The sequence below is a fragment of the Calypte anna genome, chromosome 1 (assembly GCF_003957555.1).
Source record: "Calypte anna isolate BGI_N300 chromosome 1, bCalAnn1_v1.p, whole genome shotgun sequence".
NCBI classification, from domain to species: domain Eukaryota; kingdom Metazoa; phylum Chordata; class Aves; order Apodiformes; family Trochilidae; genus Calypte; species Calypte anna.
The window spans coordinates 154,998,206-155,017,917 of record NC_044244.1 but is presented as its reverse complement, the minus strand read 5'-3'; the positions used below and the strand labels follow the sequence as shown (position 1 = coordinate 155,017,917).

At 36.7% G+C, this 19,712-nt stretch overlaps 1 protein-coding gene across 2 annotated transcripts in view; it reads left to right on the top strand.

Moving 5' to 3' along the window:
- Positions 1-12,346, top strand: part of NDFIP2 (Nedd4 family interacting protein 2) — a 41,835-nt gene extending 29,489 nt beyond the window's left edge. For both annotated transcript variants that reach the window (XM_030451783.1, XM_030451775.1), the window contains 4 exons: positions 3,089-3,213; positions 6,446-6,512; positions 9,197-9,302; positions 11,057-12,346. In XM_030451783.1, coding sequence (XP_030307643.1) covers positions 3,089-3,213; positions 6,446-6,512; positions 9,197-9,300 — 296 coding nt within the window. In that variant the 3' untranslated portion in view covers positions 9,301-9,302; positions 11,057-12,346. The remainder of the gene's footprint in view (positions 1-3,088; positions 3,214-6,445; positions 6,513-9,196; positions 9,303-11,056) is intronic.
- The last annotated feature ends 7,366 nt before the right edge of the window (positions 12,347-19,712 follow it).

The following is a 19,712-nucleotide window of genomic DNA, read 5'->3' as shown; positions in this document are numbered from 1 at the left end:
AAAGGTGCAGATAGAAAGCAATTGGAAGATAGATGGAAATTTAATTTGTTGCAGTCTGCTCAGAAGCTGGAGATGCATTTCTGAAAGGAATAATGTATTTGTAACTGGGATGGGACAGTGAAGATGATTCTAGGAGTACCAATAGGACACGGAGAAGGTGAGAGAGAAGCAATGGGAAAGACTGAAAACATGTAGACTTTATTGTTGCCCATCTTTAAATTTTTTAAAATGATGCAACTCCAAGGCAACCTTGGGAGACTCCCAAATATGTTGCCTAGGTTTTAGAGAGCTGGAAGTAGTATGTTCCTCATACTGCTAAAGACAGGAAATTTTGATTGGGTCCTCATTGCAGAATCTTTATAGAATTATAGAATCATAGAATTTCCAGGGTCGGAAGGAACCTTTAAGATCACCTAGTTCCAACCCTCCTGCCATGGGCAGGGACACCTCCCACTGGATCAGGTTGCTCAGAGCCCTGTCCAGCCTGGCCTTAAAAACTCCCAGGGATGGGGCTTCCACCACCTCTGGGCAACCTGTTCCATGTCTCACCACCCTCATGGTGAAGAACTTCTTCCAAATTTCCAATCTAAATCTACCCTCCTCTAGCTTGAATCCATTCCCCTCTATCCTATCACTACTTGACATCCTAAAAAAGTCCCTCACCAGCTTTCTTGTAGGCCCCCTTTTTATAGGGGGTGATTACAGATAGAAACTTAAATAGTGAGATTCTTCTTCAGTAAATATTTGTTTTATCAGGGTGTGTGAACTTGCATAATTTGCAACTTTTCTATATTTAATCCTTTTCTGCTTGCATTGCCTGCTAGTATAACTTGATGTAACAGCACACTGATTAGAGGAAAAAGCTGTTGTGAACAACACTGGAACATGCTGATGTTTCTGCTTCTTTCTGCAGTTGGCCAAACAATTTAGGGTTAAATATCCACCTAATAATACTCCTCCAGTGGCTGTAGATTCTATTTTGAATATTCCTTTACCTGAAATTGAAAGAAGGGTAAAATTGTCACTATATTCAGCTTTGATTATAAGAACTGATTTTCCCCCGCTTATGACTGGGAAATTTCTAATATTTATAGTGCAAGTGCGGGTTAGTTCAGCTGCTATAAATGTCCTTGTTTTTAATAAACATCTATTAAAATATTTATTCTGGGAATTCCTCTAGTTTTCGTAGTCCATTAGCAAGATGTCTATCTTGAGTCCTTTTCAGTGTTCTTATCTTTGGAGCCATGGTTGAAGTCACCCTTTGCAGCATCAATAGTGGGGGAAAAGACAGAGAGCACTAAGCTGTTGTGCTGAGACTGGCACAGAGACACCTTGGAGAGCTAGTTTCTGGAATCTGTTACTCTTAGAAGTATGCTTTATTTGGAGAGCTTGCTTAAAATAGAGCAATCCTGTTTTCAAAACACTGTGTCCAAGCTTTCTCAAATGTAAATGCTGTTGTGTTATGGAAAGATAGATAAAAGATAGGGCCACAATGTTGTTCTTCAGGTCTTATGTGATAGAAATGCAATCTTTTTTTTTTTTTTTCTCTGCCTATGCTAGTTAAGACCAGCATTAGTTCAAAATTATTGTTTTTTTATTTTCTTTTTAATTAATAATGACTAAAAATCAGTAAAAGTAAGCTTCTCATTGCCACCCCCTATTACCTGTGGCTTTGCCCAAAGCAAGATGTTTTCTTACTTGCAAAAAATGATTATTCTGTTGAGGGGTCTTCCAAAACTTCTCTTGAAACTTCAGTTTCTTTATAGTTCTTGGAATCCCACTGCAGTTTTACAGAATAATTTGTCATTTGTGGGCAAATCATTGCATCTTCATGTGGATCCTTGGAGGGATTTAGTAAGTTTTTAACTACAAAGAAGTGGTTGTTTATAGATAATCCTCCCAAATCAACTTGTATGTAAGGAAAGCATTGAGGAATTTCCTCTTCCTATTTTTTTCTGTAAGTGTTCAAACTTTTACTGAAAACATTTTTTTTTTCCCTGTGGTGAATTAATGTCTGCATTTTGTGAGGGTTTTGTATTTTTTTTTCTGTAAGCTGGGGATTTAATACATTAAGGATTTTCATGCAGGGGTTTTGTTCCTATTTGCCTTGCCTTCCATTCCTGATTTCCTTTTCAATGATTTCTGTGTTTACTGTCAACTTCCCTAATGTTTCCAGTTTTTCACTGTCTTGTCCTCTTCAGAACTCCTGAATTGTCTTCTTCCACCAGCTCTCTCAGCTCTACTGTTTGGTGGATTTCCTTTTAGTTGCCCTCACTTACTCTCAAAGCTGGGACAATACCTAATTGAGAATTTCCACAAACACAAATGCATGCAAGTCAATGCAAATCATGGTGTTCATTGCCAAGTACATGTGCCAGTATGAAACTTTAAATTGTGAAACTACTGGGAGTTGGGCAGAAGTGCTAATTGAAGTAACAGTGGGTAATTGTAGTCAATATCCTTTTTGCTTCATGATTTCCTGGGCTTCTGTGTAAAATTTCCAAAGCTGCTTATATCTTATGCTTGAGTATAGATCTAAAAGAGAAGACATTAACCAATGAAACATCAGCTTGTCAATTTATCTTCATTTCTATACGATGTTTATAGAGCAAGAGCAGATACTTTTATTCTGTTCGATCCAAACTGGATAAAGGTGAATGTGCAGCTTGGATAGATGCACGGATGTGTGCATATATAAATATCTTTTTGGTTATAAAAATATAGCAAGGTGTGGGTTTTTTCCTTTGTTGCAGTTCAAGTCTTGTATGTTATAATCCTATGTTTTCATTTACCCTTCATGTCTAGTGTCACCTTGTTAGATTTCTGTAGCAATGTAATACTTTTATGCTAGAATTTTCTCTTTTTCAAAGTAGTAGGTTCCAGCCTGTTTATCATTTGCTTTGTTATTAAGTGACTACACCATGGGGAATGTCTGGGTTCAAAGTCAATCTCTGAAAGCCTGAATTACCAGAAGGGAATTACTGACTGTGTAAGCATGTCTCTATTAGTTTAAAAGTGAAATTACTGTTAAGTCTGTTTGCTTAATTTATACAGATTAACAGAAGCTACTGTTTCTTTTCTTTCATAGTGGCATTTATTTTCAACTGGATTGGATTTTGTTTATCCTTCTGTATAACAAATACAATTGCTGGAAGGTATGGTGCAATCTGTGGATTTGGTCTCTCCCTGATCAAATGGATTCTCATTGTACGGGTATGTTTCTTGATTAATGCTGTACAGATTCTCTAGAACCAAACCATAACAGTTTATTCAAGAATTATATAATAATGGAATTAAAAATTGGTATGTTAAATTCCCATGCTTAAGAGTGCCTAGATTTTTCTCTAATTTCCACTGAAGTAGAGGATTTTCTATATATTCATGTATGCTTAGTAATGATAAATCTTAACCTGTTCTTACCTAGCTTAGAATTTTACATTCATCTTCCCCCTAAAATGAATGCAGAATGACTCATTTTGTGCAAGAATATTTAAAAGTATACGTAAGAAGCAGAGCAAGTACATAAAATGTCACTGTTATTATTAGTGTCCTATATGAAAGATTCATAAATGTCTCAGCCTATCAGGGAGCAGAAAACATTTCTTCCTCATATCTGGTTCTTCCGTTCCTTGTAAGATGCATACTGAATCTAGACAAAATCAAATATAAAATCAGTCACATTTTGTCCATCGATTTCTTGATATTTATACTGCAAGACAAGGTACTTTTCAGAAAGGTATGTTAGCCAAGTGGAAGTTAGCTATCTGACCACATGGATAGATAGATGAAACATAAAGATTCTTCCTGAACTTGCATTCTACATGTCTGAGACACAGCATTTAAAATACCATCCTAATGAAGTGAGTGATTTTGGATAACTATGTTCTGCTGACTCTATTTTTTTTTCCTATTGTGCATGCTAGTAACTTGAATTGATTTTGTTTTAGCATGATGGTAGAAGGATTGTAGAGCAGAGATTCCCTGGTCCTTCCTGGATCTGTCCTGTATCCATCTTGGACCTGAGGATGATTTGAAGTCTTTTTATTTGCTTCACCAGAGCAGGGAAATGCTGCTAGACCAGATGTAATTAAGTATATTTAGTTGGAATTCAGGGTTTGGGATGGAATTTATCTTAAGGGAGTGACAAGACATGAATTTTTCAACTATGCAGTCACTGGGGATATGTTTGGCTTCCCTTGAGGCATACTAAACAGAGGGCAGAAGTTGCTCATTGTGTCAGATTTATTATTCTTGTCTGCTTGAAAATGGGCCCAGAATAAACACAAACATTAATGTATGCTAAGCTTCCTTGAAGAATTACTGTGTTCTAGACTATTTTAAAATTATTATATATAATCTGTTATTATTATTATTACTATTATATTAGCAGACCATTTTCAAGATCTATTTTTCATACCAAAAGTTATCATCATCTTGTGATGTCTCCTTTTGTAGATACAATAGCAGAAAGCTCATAAGGTGGATATTGACACTTTTGTTTAATGGTGACACATGTGCACACACCTGTGCACAACAAATTATTCTGTTCTTTTGTTTCAAGCTCCTCCAAAGGCTCCCACTGCCCTTTCTCACTCAGGATCAGTAGCACAAACCTTTCAGTGTCTTAACAATCAAGAGTTCACACATATTCCTGCTATATTAGTTTTTACTGGGGTGGGGTAGGGAGTGAACAAAAGCCCAGTCTGGCTGTTGGGGAAGTTCTGTAGCCATGGCTGCTTCTGCCATGAAGCAAAGAGAGAGTGTGAGTAGTGCATGGAGTCCAGTGTTTTATTCCTGGTTTTAGTATCTTGTCTTCTTCTCTGTTAAAGGAAATTGTAACTTTAAAAGTGTATATTTGCTTAGAGAATTGAAAATACGTTCAAGTGGGATGGGATTAATAATGTTATCAGCTTCCTCGGAACTGAGTGCTTTTTTCCTTTTTTTCCTTTTTTTCCTTTTTTTCCTTTTTTTCCGTTTTTTCCTTGTTTTTTCCTTGTTTTTTCCTTGTTTTTTCCTTGTTTTTTCCTTGTTTTTTCCTTGTTTTTTCCTTGGTTTTTTCCTTGGTTTTTTCCTTGGTTTTTTTCCTTGGTTTTTCCCTTGGTTTTTCCCTTGGTTTTTTCCCTTGGTTTTTCCCTTGGTTTTTCCCTTGGTTTTTCCCTTGGTTTTTCCCTTGGTTTTTCCCTTGGTTTTTCCCTTGGTTTTCCCTTGGTTTTCCCTTGGTTTTCCCTTGGTTTTTCCTTGTTTTTTCCTTGTTTTTTCCTTGTTTTTTCCTTGTTTTTTCCTTGTTTTTTCCTTGTTTTTTCCTTGTTTTTTCCTTGTTTTTCCCTTGTTTTTCCCTTGTTTTTCCCTTGTTTTTCCCTTGTTTTTCCCTTGTTTTTCCCTTGTTTTTCCCTTGTTTTTTCCTTGTTTTTTCCTTGTTTTTCCCTTGTTTTTCCCTTGTTTTTCCCTTGTTTTTCCCTTGTTTTTCCCTTTTTAAGGAGTGAACTGAATTAGGTGCCTGGTTTATATGCTTTCTTGGTTGATACTACTGAAATGTCCTAGAAGTGGTAAATAGCAGGATGCAGGAGACATACTGAATGATAGCAGGATGGGAGGTATCTGAAAAGTGTGCAGAAATAGTCAATAGGTTACTTTATTTCTTCTGGCAACTTTTCACACATCTCCCCATTCCTACTTCTTCTGTGAGTTTTGGAGCCATTTGATTAGCCTTTTTATCAGTGAAGCATGCAGTCTGGAGTCTGGTGAAGGCACGGATACCTGTCTCCAATACCATCACACCCTGCCCTCCAGCTGCCTCCCACATCACAGGGAAGACAAAACTGTCTGCCATGGTCACCAACAGGAACAGTTGAAATGCCACTTCAAGGTTCATTTAGTTGTGTTCAGCTCACTGCTGGGAACTGAATGCGGGTTTGAAAATGAAAAGACTTTAATGAGTTGGGGGTCTTTATGGGGCTGGTATTCTTGGCAGCGATTAACAGTAGGGGGTATACAGAAGGTCAAAAGCTCTTCTTTTGAGGGGTCAGCAGAACATCCCTGTCTGATAAGATTAAACTAATGTGGCTTTTGGTGTTAATATCTAAAGCAGCAGGCTGCTGTAATGTGTTTGGGATGGCAGGCATTGGGGGGAAAAAAAAGAAAATCGACAAGTGGTGATTCATTGTAACAGAAAATGTCAGATCATTCTGGCATGTAATACAAGTTGGGGTTTCTTTTACACACACACACACATTTTAAAACTTCTGAAACATAACATACCTTTGCCACAGAACAGCTGATGCTGGAAATGTTGTTTGTGTATTAAACTGATGTGGAAATACCAGTTTTGCATTTCAATTGATTACTTTTATTTGAATTTGCTTTCTCTTCTATGTTTTCTGCATTTGTATAGTGCATTAAATGTGTCTTAGTCTTATTGCAGCTAAGACTTGTGTGTGAATTTCAGTTTTCAGATTACTTTACTGGATATTTCAATGGACAGTACTGGCTTTGGTGGATATTTCTTGTACTTGGTAAGTGGCAATTGAAAATGTTTCTGTTTTGATGTGAAGGATGAATGATGCCATTGAAAGTAAGAATTCTGTGTTTTTCTTAGCTGATGATAATTTTGTGTGTTATTTTTATTCCTGTATTATTCACAAGGTTATTGGTTTCCCTGGGTGTATTACTGTGTGAACTTCAGACTGCTTGAACAACCTTCAGTCCAAAATATTTTGTTATGCATATGTAGTTATGTACATTCCTCAGACTTGTAATTTGTGCTTTTTAAGCTGCTTCTACTGATCTAGAGGTGCAAAATTGTGTAAAGAAACTTCAGCTTTATGTACAAGAACATACTAAAAAGTGAGTGATATCTAGCACTTGCATCTATAAACCTGTATGTCAAGTATTAAATTTTAAGAGATGTGACTGATCCTCGGAAGATGGAGTCTGCTGTCTTATACACAGGTCACAAAATGTCCTTTTCTAGCCCTTTGAAATGCATACTGCATCAGTAGTTTCTCAGTCAAATAAGAGAATGGCTTCATGCTTTCTGATCACAGCACTCGTATGATGTCACCTTTCTCTGAAGAGCTCTGTCTGCCGTGTTCAAAGTCTCCCACTCATCAAATTCTGCTCTTCCGACTGTTTCTAATTAGGTTGTACCAAACCCCAACCACTATACCTTTTTTTTTTTTCTTTTTTCCCCTGATGTGCATTTTGTACTTTAAATATGAATCCAGGAATGATTTTCTTTTACAGAAATTATTCTATTTACCAGTTTTCCTGTCTAGCTCTGCAAGCATAGCAAACTGTTGCTGGTTCAGTAGGTGGCACTCTTTCCCTTGAGTCAATTGGCTCAAGGCTCAAGTTCCCTTGGCTCAAGTGACTGACAGCAAATGTTAAAAGGAAATGTTGAGTAAATTTAAAAAAAAAAAACACCAAACCAAACTAAAAAACCCCCAACCAACCCAACAAAGCACAAAACCAACAACAAACAATCAATACCAGGATTCTGACTCTTTGTGAAACACTATTTATCTCAAAAGAAATGCCAGAAATCTTTAATGTTGTTACTGAAAACTTTTTCTGTCTGCCTCTTAGTGAAGTTTGAAAGCATTAATCAGACTTCTTAATACTCAGCTTGCTCTGCTGTTGTATGCTTGGTTGTTTGAGATACAGAGCAACTGCAAATGCTTAATGCACTGCAGCATCAGTCCCTCTAATGCTTTCATACTTTGAGGTGATTGCATTTAAGTAGGAAGCCACAGGTGCAGACATTTCCAGGTAAATCTTTAATGAAAACAAACCCTTGTTGTGGCCTGAGAATGAGAGCTGACACTTGGATAAAAATAGTGTCTTCTCTTCCCCTAAAGTTTCTCACTCTGTCTATGGAAAAAGCTGTGCATGTCTACTTCTTCTTCTCCTAGCCCTTCATAGCACTTTTTCAGAAGTTAACTCATGTGAATTTAGGACAGCCTTATGTTCAGTCTTAATTGGTTTACAACATTTCTTTTTTTCTTAAGCTCCCATAGTTTCTGATATGCTTTTATATCATATAATAGATATAATGCAATAGAATATAATAGGTACTGTGAGGCATGCAGTATGCATCCAGCAGTCAATGTTCCCTGGTATTATGACTGTTTTGCATTAAATAATCCACCAGTGTTCTTAAACTGATAAAGTTGATGTACCAAGATTGCTAGAACCACCACAGAAGGATTTAACCCAACAGAGTTACTTAGCAGGGCATGGAGGAGGAGTATTATCAATTCATGGGAGCTCTGCCAACCATATGTGTATTTCATTGTTTTGGATAACTTTCCCATTAGAGCACATGGTGTAGCATATCCTGCATCTCTTCAGAAGTGAATGAACTGAGTTGGATTCTTTTGCTTTGCATCATCCTCTGACATACTTCTGCCTACCTGTTGCCCTCTTCTCTTCTGGTGTTCATCTGTCTGTTTCTGCTCCCTTCCATTTTTTTAGCATCTGGAAAAATCTGCTCATGCTTGACAAAAAAGTGAATCCAAGGACCTGTCATGTACAGTGAACAAACTGAAGAGAGAGACAATTCCAATTTTTAAATCTAAATGTTAGCCAAAGTTTCTTTTTAAGGAACACAATGGAAAGTGTTTTGGTATCTTTTTTTCTTTCTTAAACAGGGAAATATAAAATCCAAGTTGAACTTGGACTGGTTTTTCAACATGTGTGATACATAAAGTATGTTTTCAGGCACGTTAAGAGCTGCCTGCCCACCTTTTGGTGCTTCAGCTGTTTTCAGCCGAACATGGAACTATCTCTTGTAATGCCTGGGTAGCAGCTTTTGTAGGAGACTTTTGATCCAGATCTTAGTGCTTTTTTCTCCGAACAGAATTCACCCTAACCACAGAAACCTGTCTGGCTTAGGTCAGAGTTCCAGTTGTTAGCAGACTGTTCTCAATGTTTGGTTTTGGTTTTTTTTGTGTGTGTGTGTCCTAACAAGGCTTTGGTTTTAAAAAGGGAAAAAGAAAAATTCCTGAAAAGCTTTCTAAAAGGCTGTATCCTAATATCACAAGACAAAAGCAGAAGACATGCACATTGAATTTGTGATTATGCATAAAGACACTTTACCTAGTATAATCTAGGTTTTTAAGAATTATTTTAATAAGAATCATGTGGGTTTGCATGTACTTAGGTTGATGTTTCTTTTGTGCATTTTTTACACTTCCAGGACTACTTCTGTTCTTTCGAGGCTTTGTTAATTATCTTAAAGTCAGAAATATGTCTGAAAGCATGGCAGCTGCTCACAGAACAAGATTTTTTTTCTTGTACTGAAGGTAAGCAATTTTTACTGATAAGATTCTCTCACAGGGAAATTGAGAAGAACAGAACACTTACATTAAAAATAAATAATCAAACTTCTGTCACAAACCAGAAGTCACATGGTTTTTGAACATCTGTCAGGAATATTGTGTTTATTCTACATGGTCTTGGAAATAGGTGGAGTCTCTTGCAATCATGAAATTTGACAGTAAGCAGTGCATCCAGTTTGCCTCCAGTCCTCCCTGGAAGTAATGTTCAGTAACAAAAATAGAGAGTAATCTCTTGCTTTTTCTAAGGAAGAAACAGTATCTGTTGCCTGTCAAGATACTCTCCTTTGTGTTGGAAAACTGGCTTTAGTAGTCAACCTGTTTTCAGAAAGTTAGGAACCAGTAATCTGCCTGCATATTAAATCTGATTGGCATGGGTCTGAACATGGAAACAACAGATGAATATTGTCTCTCTGTACATGACTGGATTAAGACAGTCTTGTACAAATATTAAATATGATCATTGTGTATGTAACAAAGTGCTTTATATAACCCTCAGGTAGCTGACTTATCAGTCTGGCATCAACCCACATTTTGTTCAATACTTATTATCCTTTAGGTACATCTATTGGACTTCACTATATAGTTTAAACCAGGGGTCTCCATTTGTGGTCAACTTTTTTTTTATTTAAGTCTATAAATACATACTGTAGCATTTTGGTTGCTCTGGAGTCTACTTAAAATGATGAAATACTATATTTTGACTTAATTGAGAAGCTATGTTTGCTAGAATAAAGGTTTTTTCTAACTTTTCTCTAAGGTTGATCACAGAATCAAAATGAAGTAACCAGCAACACATTATTGAAGCCTGAAAAAACCAAGACAATATTTGCCTAGAAAAAAAATATTTCTTTAATATAAGATGGTGATATACATTTAGAAACAGCTAATGATAAATATCTATCCTATACTCTATAGTTCTTGATGATGGAAGAAATCTTAGCATAACTGTAATGTATTTCTTTTCACTGTTCCATTTTGTCCAAGTTACAGAGTAAATTCAGTAACCAAGCTGTATATTGTCTTTTAGTAACCAGCCTAAGTTGGCATCTCTGTAGTAGCATTTCCTTTTGACAGTAGCTACTTTTTCTTTTTTTTTTCTTAGTAATGTGGTAATCTCTTCAGAAATTTGTAGAGATTTGATTGAAAATATCTGCTAACTTTTAGTACAATAAACTTTAAAAATACTCTTTACAAAATAATTGTTAGGACTATTTAATTTGGCATTAGCTGAAGTTAATGAGTTGTCCAGTTTGAGTTCAGCAGCTTTGAATTTTTCCTTAACCTGTAGCCCATACTGAGATGTATGGGCTGGAGAGGTCTGAGGGGTATTTAGACAGATGGACACATAAGACAACTGGACACATTTCAAAAAAATAGTATTTAGGTATTGAAACAAAAAGTTCAAATTAATTACTATCACACTGAAATATCCTTGTTCTTAAATAGATAACTTTCTATATGGTGAAAATTGGTTTTAATAAATAACAAATATTACCCCTACAGTTACAAAACTGTAGGGGTAAGTCTTAGCTGTTCTTTTGAAATTATAACAAAGTAACAGTTTTGTTTTGTTTCTTGTTTTTTCCTCCCATCTTGACATGGAGGGGGGGGGGGAAAGGGCTGCTTCTTTGCTACTTATACATTTAATGCCAGTTAGCAAGGCTGCTTCTGGTGCATCACTGCAATGAACTGAAGTGCAACTCTTTCTTTATCCCCAGACTGCACTGAACAGACATTCCTTTCCTATACCAGTGTGAAACTTCCAGATGATCTATCTGTAACCCTCCGAGTTAATAGGATAGAAGACTGCTAAAACCAGAAGAAAAATTAGTGAAGATGCGGCTTCAGAAATGAATGACAGGATGGTTCATGTGCAAATATCAGTTCTGATCATTCTACTAAATATTTATAATTGCTGCCTTTTGTTTTAGCACATTTGTATATGTGCTTATTAAAAATATAGTAAGAAGTAAGAACAGACCATCTGTTACTATATCCTAGGTACAGTCAGACTTGGCTAATCTGTGCTTGTCGAATCTGAAAGATTAAAGTGGTAACTTATTTCACAGCATGTATGTACCACTGACTTGTTGATCTGAACTTTGATTACAATGAAATGCATTAAATGATTTGGATTAATCAGTTCAGACAGTTTTTTATATAATTAGATTAATCTAATGATAGTGTAGGACATTTTAAGTATACTTAACCCCAAAGTTCCATGTCACAAACTTGGTTTTGCCAATATTTTATCAAATTCAAACCGATATACTGGTTTGCTTAAAACTGATACTCCACCTGTAAATAACTCTGCATAAATGACTGAATTGCTTCTTAGGAAAAATATCAAAATATATTTTGTAATGGCATATTCTCTAAGTTTTGTTTAATCTTGGAGCTGCATATGTATTTTTTGTTAATTGGCTATTAAGGGTATAGTTACCATTAGATGTAATTTTGGAGGTAAAGAATTTTGTCTCATCCTGACTTTCCTCACGTGAGTTATTATTAACTAGTTTGGGCTTGAGCCTGACAGTCATCATTCATATGCATGATCCTACTAGAAGATAAGAGTTCATTCATGTTAGCAGGGATGGACAGCCATGCCTTTTTAGTCCTTGGTTATGCAGTTGGTTCCTCGTAGGTGCACCTTTGTTCCTGAAACAGAGTATTGAAGATGTATGTAACACTGGGTTATACTCTTGGCTCTGTTTAAGAAGTCTTGAGTTCACTATAAATACAACATCTACCCTGAGGGCTTCTCAAAGAAAAATTAAAAATTCATGTAGCTATCTTACAACGCTTGTTTACAATAAATACTTCACCACTTCCTATGAATAAACTATTTTAAATGCAAGATAATTTTGGAAATAATCTGTGAAGGAAAAAAAAAAATCTTACTTTTAAGGTCTGAAAGTAAAATGGGTGTTGCACCTCTCCCAGTATTCATTTAAGATAGACCATTACTTTCCTATAAATTTCATCTCTTTAAGGGTTACTGTCTACCATTCATGCATGTGTGGTTTCTTTTAAAAGTTTGTGAAATTTATGCTTCTCCTTAAGTAGGAGAATACATCTCTTAATCCTTTTTACAACTGGAATCTCAGTTGCAAAAATGCATTGGTTGTTGGTTGCACCTTTGAGGAAAAATATACAAATACTTTCCTCCATTTTTTCTTTTTGTATTAGAATTTTGCCTTTTTATTACTAACATTAAAACAGTGAGGTTTATGTTGTTTTAAGCTAGTGCTGTATTCAGTTTTGTATCTATAATGAATGTTTAAAATATACATATGTAAACTGGTCACATTATTCACTTCTTAATCTTCCAGAGATACTGAAAGTGTCCAAAATGTTAGGATCACTTCCACTTCCCGAGGTTTTTATGGAAAGAATAAAATTAACTATAATGTTCAATATTTAATTGGAATTTCCTTCTAAACTCATCTGTTTGTTTCTGTGTTCTTTTGCATTCGTTGTCCATATGAAAAAGAAGCAGATAATAAAACATTGCTTTGTTTTGCTGATTAAGACTTACGCTTTTTGGATTTTTATTTACTTCACATTGAAAAATGCACACTGCATTATTTGTGTCAACATGGAATTATAGACAAATTACTTGGCAAAATAGGTACTAATCAATCATCTCCTCTTCTTTTCATCTTCTATTTTATGAAAACAAACTGTAAAGACATTAATTTTAATGAGTCAATACAACTGTGCAGAGCATGTAATGTTGATTAATTTTCTATTTTCACCAGTATTGGCTAGTACTATTTTCCATCTATATCAGATTTCCCAAATTAGGCAGCAGTCTTCTGATTAAATTATTTCTGTTTGCTTCACTGGATTGTACAGAAAGCCTCAAACAGATACTTGGGTTTATTGTGGGTCTTTGTTCTGGGCTAGCTCAGAAAAATTCTCATTTGGACAGAAAGAATATGCAGGGTTAAAAACATACATATGTTATCTAATCTTCTGTAGTTGATGCAGCAGCTTGGTAGCCTGAAATCTCATCAGCAGGAGGAAGGGAACTGGGACACTGTTTTCAAAGATTCTGCAATCTATTCCAGATGTGTCAAATGCTGCATATTTTCCTTGCTATTTCCTGTGAGCTTGGTTAGGAGCAGCTGGCTCTGTGGTTTAGAGACACCTGGCCAGCTTTGCTTTGTGTCTTGGGATGGAAGGGGGAGGAGGGGAAGCTCCAGTGTTGCAGTGAAGTTGACTGTAAACAGATTTTGTATGAATGCAAATAAGGCTTTGAAGTAGGGGGTAAAAACAGCTGCAGGAGAAAATGCCATTTTATTTGAGTAACTGTCGTAATTGTCATTTCTTTACTTTTGTCATCTACTTTTATTGATATGGACACCGAAGGAAGATGGACATCTTGAGTATGATTTAAATAGTCTGTGCCTTTATTAACACATTCTAGAAATGATCCATTGGTTGTTTCCAGTCCTCTTAGAGAGGGGAAGTTACCTCCAGGCTTTTGTTTTGCCATCTTGCCTAGAGTATGGACACGTTCCTCATCACAGCTGGTTTGAACACCCTACTCTTTCTGTTTCTGCTTACCTCCCTTTGAATGATGACAAGAGTTGAGGAAGAGTGGTTTCATTAACATGCTCTCCTAAAAAAGCTATCAAACATTTTCATCTCCACTTCTTGTGAATGTTTTCCTCTACTACATGTTAGGCTCTCCTGAGTGGCTGATTGCATTGTTCACTTGAACAAAAAGTTGATCATGAAATTACTATTGCTTCCTGCACTTTTGAAGAGAAGGTGAATAATCTGTAGTATGGAAATAGATATCTCTCGGTAAGGAAAAATAAATTCTAATAAAGCTAAAACACAGTCAGCATGTGTGCGCAGCTACTCAGAAGCCGTGGAGTCCAGTGTATTGTTAGTCCTATGTATGTTGTACTTCTCCACCATCCAAAGATCCTTATCTTTTTCCTTTATACTTCCAAGGATACTTTTACCATCTGTGTTTTCTCTGCTTAGCATAACCTTTACACTTCCATGCCCTTTCTACTTTCTCTTTGCACTTGCTCTGTTGCACCCTGCAGGGACAGGCAGAAAGCATGTTGGCTGCAGTTAATAAATAACCCACATAGCTACAATGCTGCTTTGTGTTTTTATACATCCACATTTTACAGGTAAAGCAACTTTTTAAAATCAATGACTTTCAAACTATTGAACATGCTTCATGTATTTGACTGTGCCATCCAGCTGCTCTATCACGTATGCAAGTGGAAGTAAAACGGTGGCAAAATTTTTTTTGGGGGGGAGGTATATTTTCCTTTAGCTCCTGAAGTGTTTGTGTGATCAACTTCAAACATTTTTCTGATGTGTAATCGGGGGCTTTTAACCATCCTTTCCAAATGAAAGAAAAGTCAGCTTTTTTTTCTTTTTTTCCTACGTAAAGAAAGATTTTCTACATAATGAGACCTACATGCAATAAAGCTTGAGAAAGTATTGCAAACAGCATCAGCTCCCCAGCTATTCTTAATTTTTTGTTGTTGTTATTTTGTGTAAAACAGGCAGCTATATATTAAAATAAAAATGGTTTGATTCTTGGGATGGTTACAGTTATCCCCATGTTTTTACATCTGCTCTTGTAATCTTCACTGTTAATTTTCGTGTGGTCAAGGAAATTCTGTGTTGGAGAGTGTATCCTTAGGGTAATACAAGAAGTTGTTCATTGGTTTTCATTATGCATGGCTGCACAGATGCCCATCCTTAATTTTCTAGGTTGGTACAGTCCCATGACTTCCAAATGCTGGATTTCATGTGGAACAGAATGCTGCAGCTATAAACTGTTCATTAGTAAGATAACTATAAAACTATATGCTTCACTTGTATGTATTAATTGATTGAGTCTTACTGTTTAATATAATTTCAGTTGCATTGCTGGGCAGTCCATTTCTGCTGATGTTGAGATCCTTACTCCTGAAGTCTTAGGTGTATTTTTAAAATCAGTAGCAACCAAGATGTTTAAGTGCTGTCTGCAGTTCTTACTGGTGGAAACATTATTATAATAAAACCAGCTCTAATTGTTGTGTAATTGGTAGTGTGAGCACTTATAGGACCATTGCTTAGCTTGTTTGCTCTTTGAGAAACTGACTTCTAATTAATTACTTAATTGGACACTTTGGCTTTAATGGATCAAATTTAGAATCATACAGTTATTTTGGTTGGAAGAGGCTTTTAAGTTTATCAAGTTCAGCTGTTAACCTCACACAGTGTCAAGTCCACCATTAAACCATTTCCCTAAGCACCACAGCTACATGTTTTATAAATACCACTAGAGATGGGGACTCAGAATTAAAAAAAAAAAAAATTACCTTTGTATGTCTTATAACAAGGAACTTAGGGAGGCAGCACTGTCAGTTCATTTCTCCATGTGCACATGACAATGGAATTAATTTATGCAGATTAAATTGATAAGATAACCACTACTGAAGGGTGTACTACCTGAAATGTGATTCAGATCCCACTTAAAAGCCACTGTTACTTCGAGGATAGTTAGACACTGGTTAAGCAAAGCCAGGAATTTCCATTGTAAATTATTGACAGTCAGTTGTAGCATTAACTGTGCTTGAAGTTCTCAAGTGCTGCTGTTTTTCCTCTGAGGAGTCAAAGTTTTGTGGTGTGTAGCTGTGTGTGTTGGTGTTCCAGTAACATGGGCATATGCAAGAAACACTGACAACATAATCCTGTGGTTAAAAAACATCTAAGTGTAGGCATTCAGGAGACTTAAATGTTTCTGAATTCTGACTGAAAGCTGATGTGTGAGGTGTTGGAAGTGGCAGGTTTCATATGGCTTGGCTCGGGTCTCTGCCCAATTTCTCCTTCATCAGGGTGGTGAGAGCTGCCGTGCAGTGTGCTTGGGTACGTCATGGGTTCAAGCTGAGATTGCTGTGTATTAAGCAGAGATTCACTGTGAAAGGAGAAAGAGCAACAAGGGGAGGAGAGTTTAGGTTTGCAACAGCTGATGTAGCAGGTGTTTCTGGCAAGATGATGGGAGGATATCTGAATGCAGCCCTCACCCCCTTCCTCCCCAGTTGACCGCCACTTTGTGTACCTACGGAATCTGTGAAAAGGGCCCTTAAGGTTTTCTTTTCTTCCCAGAGACAACTGGAATAGCAAACTGGCCTCCCTTTGGACAGAGAAAAAGAGGTCCCAGCTGGCTGCCCATGAAGGTGCTTGTCCAGCAGCTGATACCTGGCAGCCCCTATGGAAATGCCTCTGCCTCTTTCCCTGCCTTGCCATCAGCAATGCAGTCTGCACCCCTGTCTTTAGTTATAGGATCTGCATGGCGTGTGCAGCTCCTCAGCTCATGCCAAACTGATGATGTATGTATCAGTGAGGAAATCTGTGCTATCAACTTTGTTTTGCCACAAAACTTGTGATGCTTTCTTACCATTTCACCTGGTGTGGTAGCTACATGAGGTTCATTTTAGGTTGGTAATAGGTAAGTTCCCTCTAGCAATGTTTTCTAAAATATCTTGTGATGTGATGCATTCATGGACACTTGCTCCTGATCTTGACCCCTCTATAGCTACCCAGTACAAAGAGCTCACTAAGATCTGTGACTGGCTTCTAAAGAATTACCATTTTACTCATGAAATTCACACTTTTAAATATAAAGTGCTGCTTATTAAAAATGTTATCTATCCAGTTACAGCAGCAGCTGTTGGGGAAACATATCCCAGAACAGTAATAGCTTTTGCTTATAATGTCTAATTTTATACATTATTTCAATGAATTAAAAATTTCAAATTGGAGTGGTGCTGGTTTTACCTTCTTCTAACTTTTAATTTTTAACAATGAATTTATATGAAGTTTTATTTGTGGGTTTTGTTTTGTTTTCCTTTAGAGGATGTAGATAGCTAAATGGTGAATGTTGCAGTTAGCAAATGCTGAATGACATAATTTGGTTGCACTTAGAGGGTTGTGCTTCTTTGAACTCTGAATGTGAAAATGTTTTAGGGAGATTTCAAGAGCAATGAGTTACCAAAAATTTAAGAATCAAATTTATCAAGATGACATACATGAGATAAACCAACCAACAACAACAAAAGAAATTGGTCTTTTAGCTTTTCAGCTGTCATTATAGCCAGTCATACAAAACTAACTTTATTTCTGTGAGGTCTTACATTGCAAATCATCAGTGTTAATAAAAACAGCAGAGTAAATTGTTCTTCCAGTTATGCTTCTTTAACTGAATTGTATTTAGTGTCTTCCCCCAATTAAAATAAATATAATTCATTATTTAAAAATTCTCTACAGATAAAATAAATGACTTTGTAAGTCAGGGAAGTTTTCTGTTCAAATAACTAACTTAAAATTTTGTTCACTTGTCATTTTTTTGAGAAATGTAGAGTGGTGGTTCCCCACCTCAGACTTCAATGGGATGTTTTGAAGCAAGTATGGATCTTAAGACTGGGTACGAAGGATAACTGAACTGTATGTGTGGTACAAGATGCCTAATTCTTACCTTCCTCTCATCTCTTGAAGATACCTAATGCAAGAAGATCCTTCAGCTTTGTTGACTTCGTAGTATAAAAATGAATGGTTTTAAGATATGAGAAGATACAGTGTTCTTCACTTGTTTTTTGCTTTCAAAACTCAAGTAACTAAGAAGTAATTCCTAAGTTTTCGGTCAATATGTGTTACCAATGAGCATTTTTTGTATGTTTGTTGTTATTCCCCTTCTTCTATTGTAAAGTCTTCCTCCTCAGGTAGTTTAGTTGGGCAATGTAAGTACTATATGTAGAATTTCAGCTCTATCTGTGTTTCATAGTGATAAAGTGACTTTTTTTGTTTGTTTGTTTTACTGTACATGGAGTAAACATTACTTCTGTAATGGTATCAAGAGGAAAATGGTGTGTTTAAAAAAACAAAAAAAATCTAGTGAGGTTTGCTTTTGGTTTGCCTTTGAAGTTTCAGCAGATCATTTATTAGTTGTGCAGCTCAGCTTTAAATTGTAAGTTGTAGTGATAATAGTGATTTTAGTGATCTTTATTTCCTTGTTTTTTGAGGCCTGTGTTAATGCTTGTGCAGTGCTTAGCATAGTGCTGCTCCTCTTTTTTAGAGCTTCTAATTAGTTATGCAGCATCCGCATTATAAAAGTGATTCAAGAAGCAGCTTGTGTGACTTAATCCAGATCTGGGGCTTGTGAAATGCATAAGATGCAATCCAGTAGTATTTGTGCTCCTAATTAGTACAAATTGTTTTGCCCTTCAAATGAGGAATACCACATGGTTAACTCTCAGCTATCCAGAGGCAACTTTCTTGTGTGATGAGTTAGTGAGTGCCACAGGTAACACCAGTGTGGGTCTTGTTTGGCTGCCAGCTCTGTGCTCATCACTACAGTCATGGCAACTGTACTGACAGAAGTCTTGATTTAGGTTTGAGTTTGAAGAAGTTATCATAGCCACCTTGTGTGCCTGCTTCTGAGCTAGGAAGTCCTCTGTGACTGAGCTAGGGGCATGCAGAACCATCTTTGGTTTCCTGGGCTGGGTGTCTGATATCTGGACTGCTAGGAAATACCCTCCCAAAATTTCTGTGTGGAACCAACTTGGGTCCTGGTTGCAACTGGGGTAAAATAAATCTGCTCAAGGCTCAATCTTTTGCCTTTGGGGCTTCTCTGAGCATCAGCACTCCAGCATATCTTGAGTAGCCATATTAACAAGATCTTTTTTCATGACATATGAATGAATATCAAATGAATATCAAGCTGATGTATTTCAAGTTCCTTTATGAACCTGGCTTTACATGTGCTGCTCAAGTATAAAGCTGATTGAAGCTGAGTTCCTGCTCTCAGAATCTTTTCTATGTTTAGAATAAAGGAAAATCTCCTTCCCTGAGCATCCCAGCTCCTATCTGAGTGCTGTAGGGCTCAAGGGCTTGGGAGGCTCTTACCTGCTTTCCTTTGGACCAATATCAGTGCTTATAAATACTTGAAGGGTGGGTGTTGGGAAGTCAGGGCCAGTCTTTTTTCAGTGTTGCTCAATGATAGAACAAGAGGTAAAGGGCACCAACTTGAATGTAATAAGTTCCATCTAAAAATGAGAAGGAACTTATTTACTTTGAGGGTAGCAGACCCCTGAAACAAGCTGTCCAGAGAGGTAGTGGAGTTTCTGTCTCTGGGGACATTCAAAACCTGCCTGGGTGTCATCCTGTGCATCCTGCTCTAGATGAACCTACCCTGGCAAGGGGTTTAAACTAGATGATCTGCAGAGGTCCCTTCCAGACCCTACCATCCTATGATCCTGTAATAGTTTCCCCAGTCACTACAGAAGCAGTCATTTGAGTTAGATGGAACCACAGGAAGTAATCTGGTGCAAGCTTCTATTCCAAGCAGGGCCA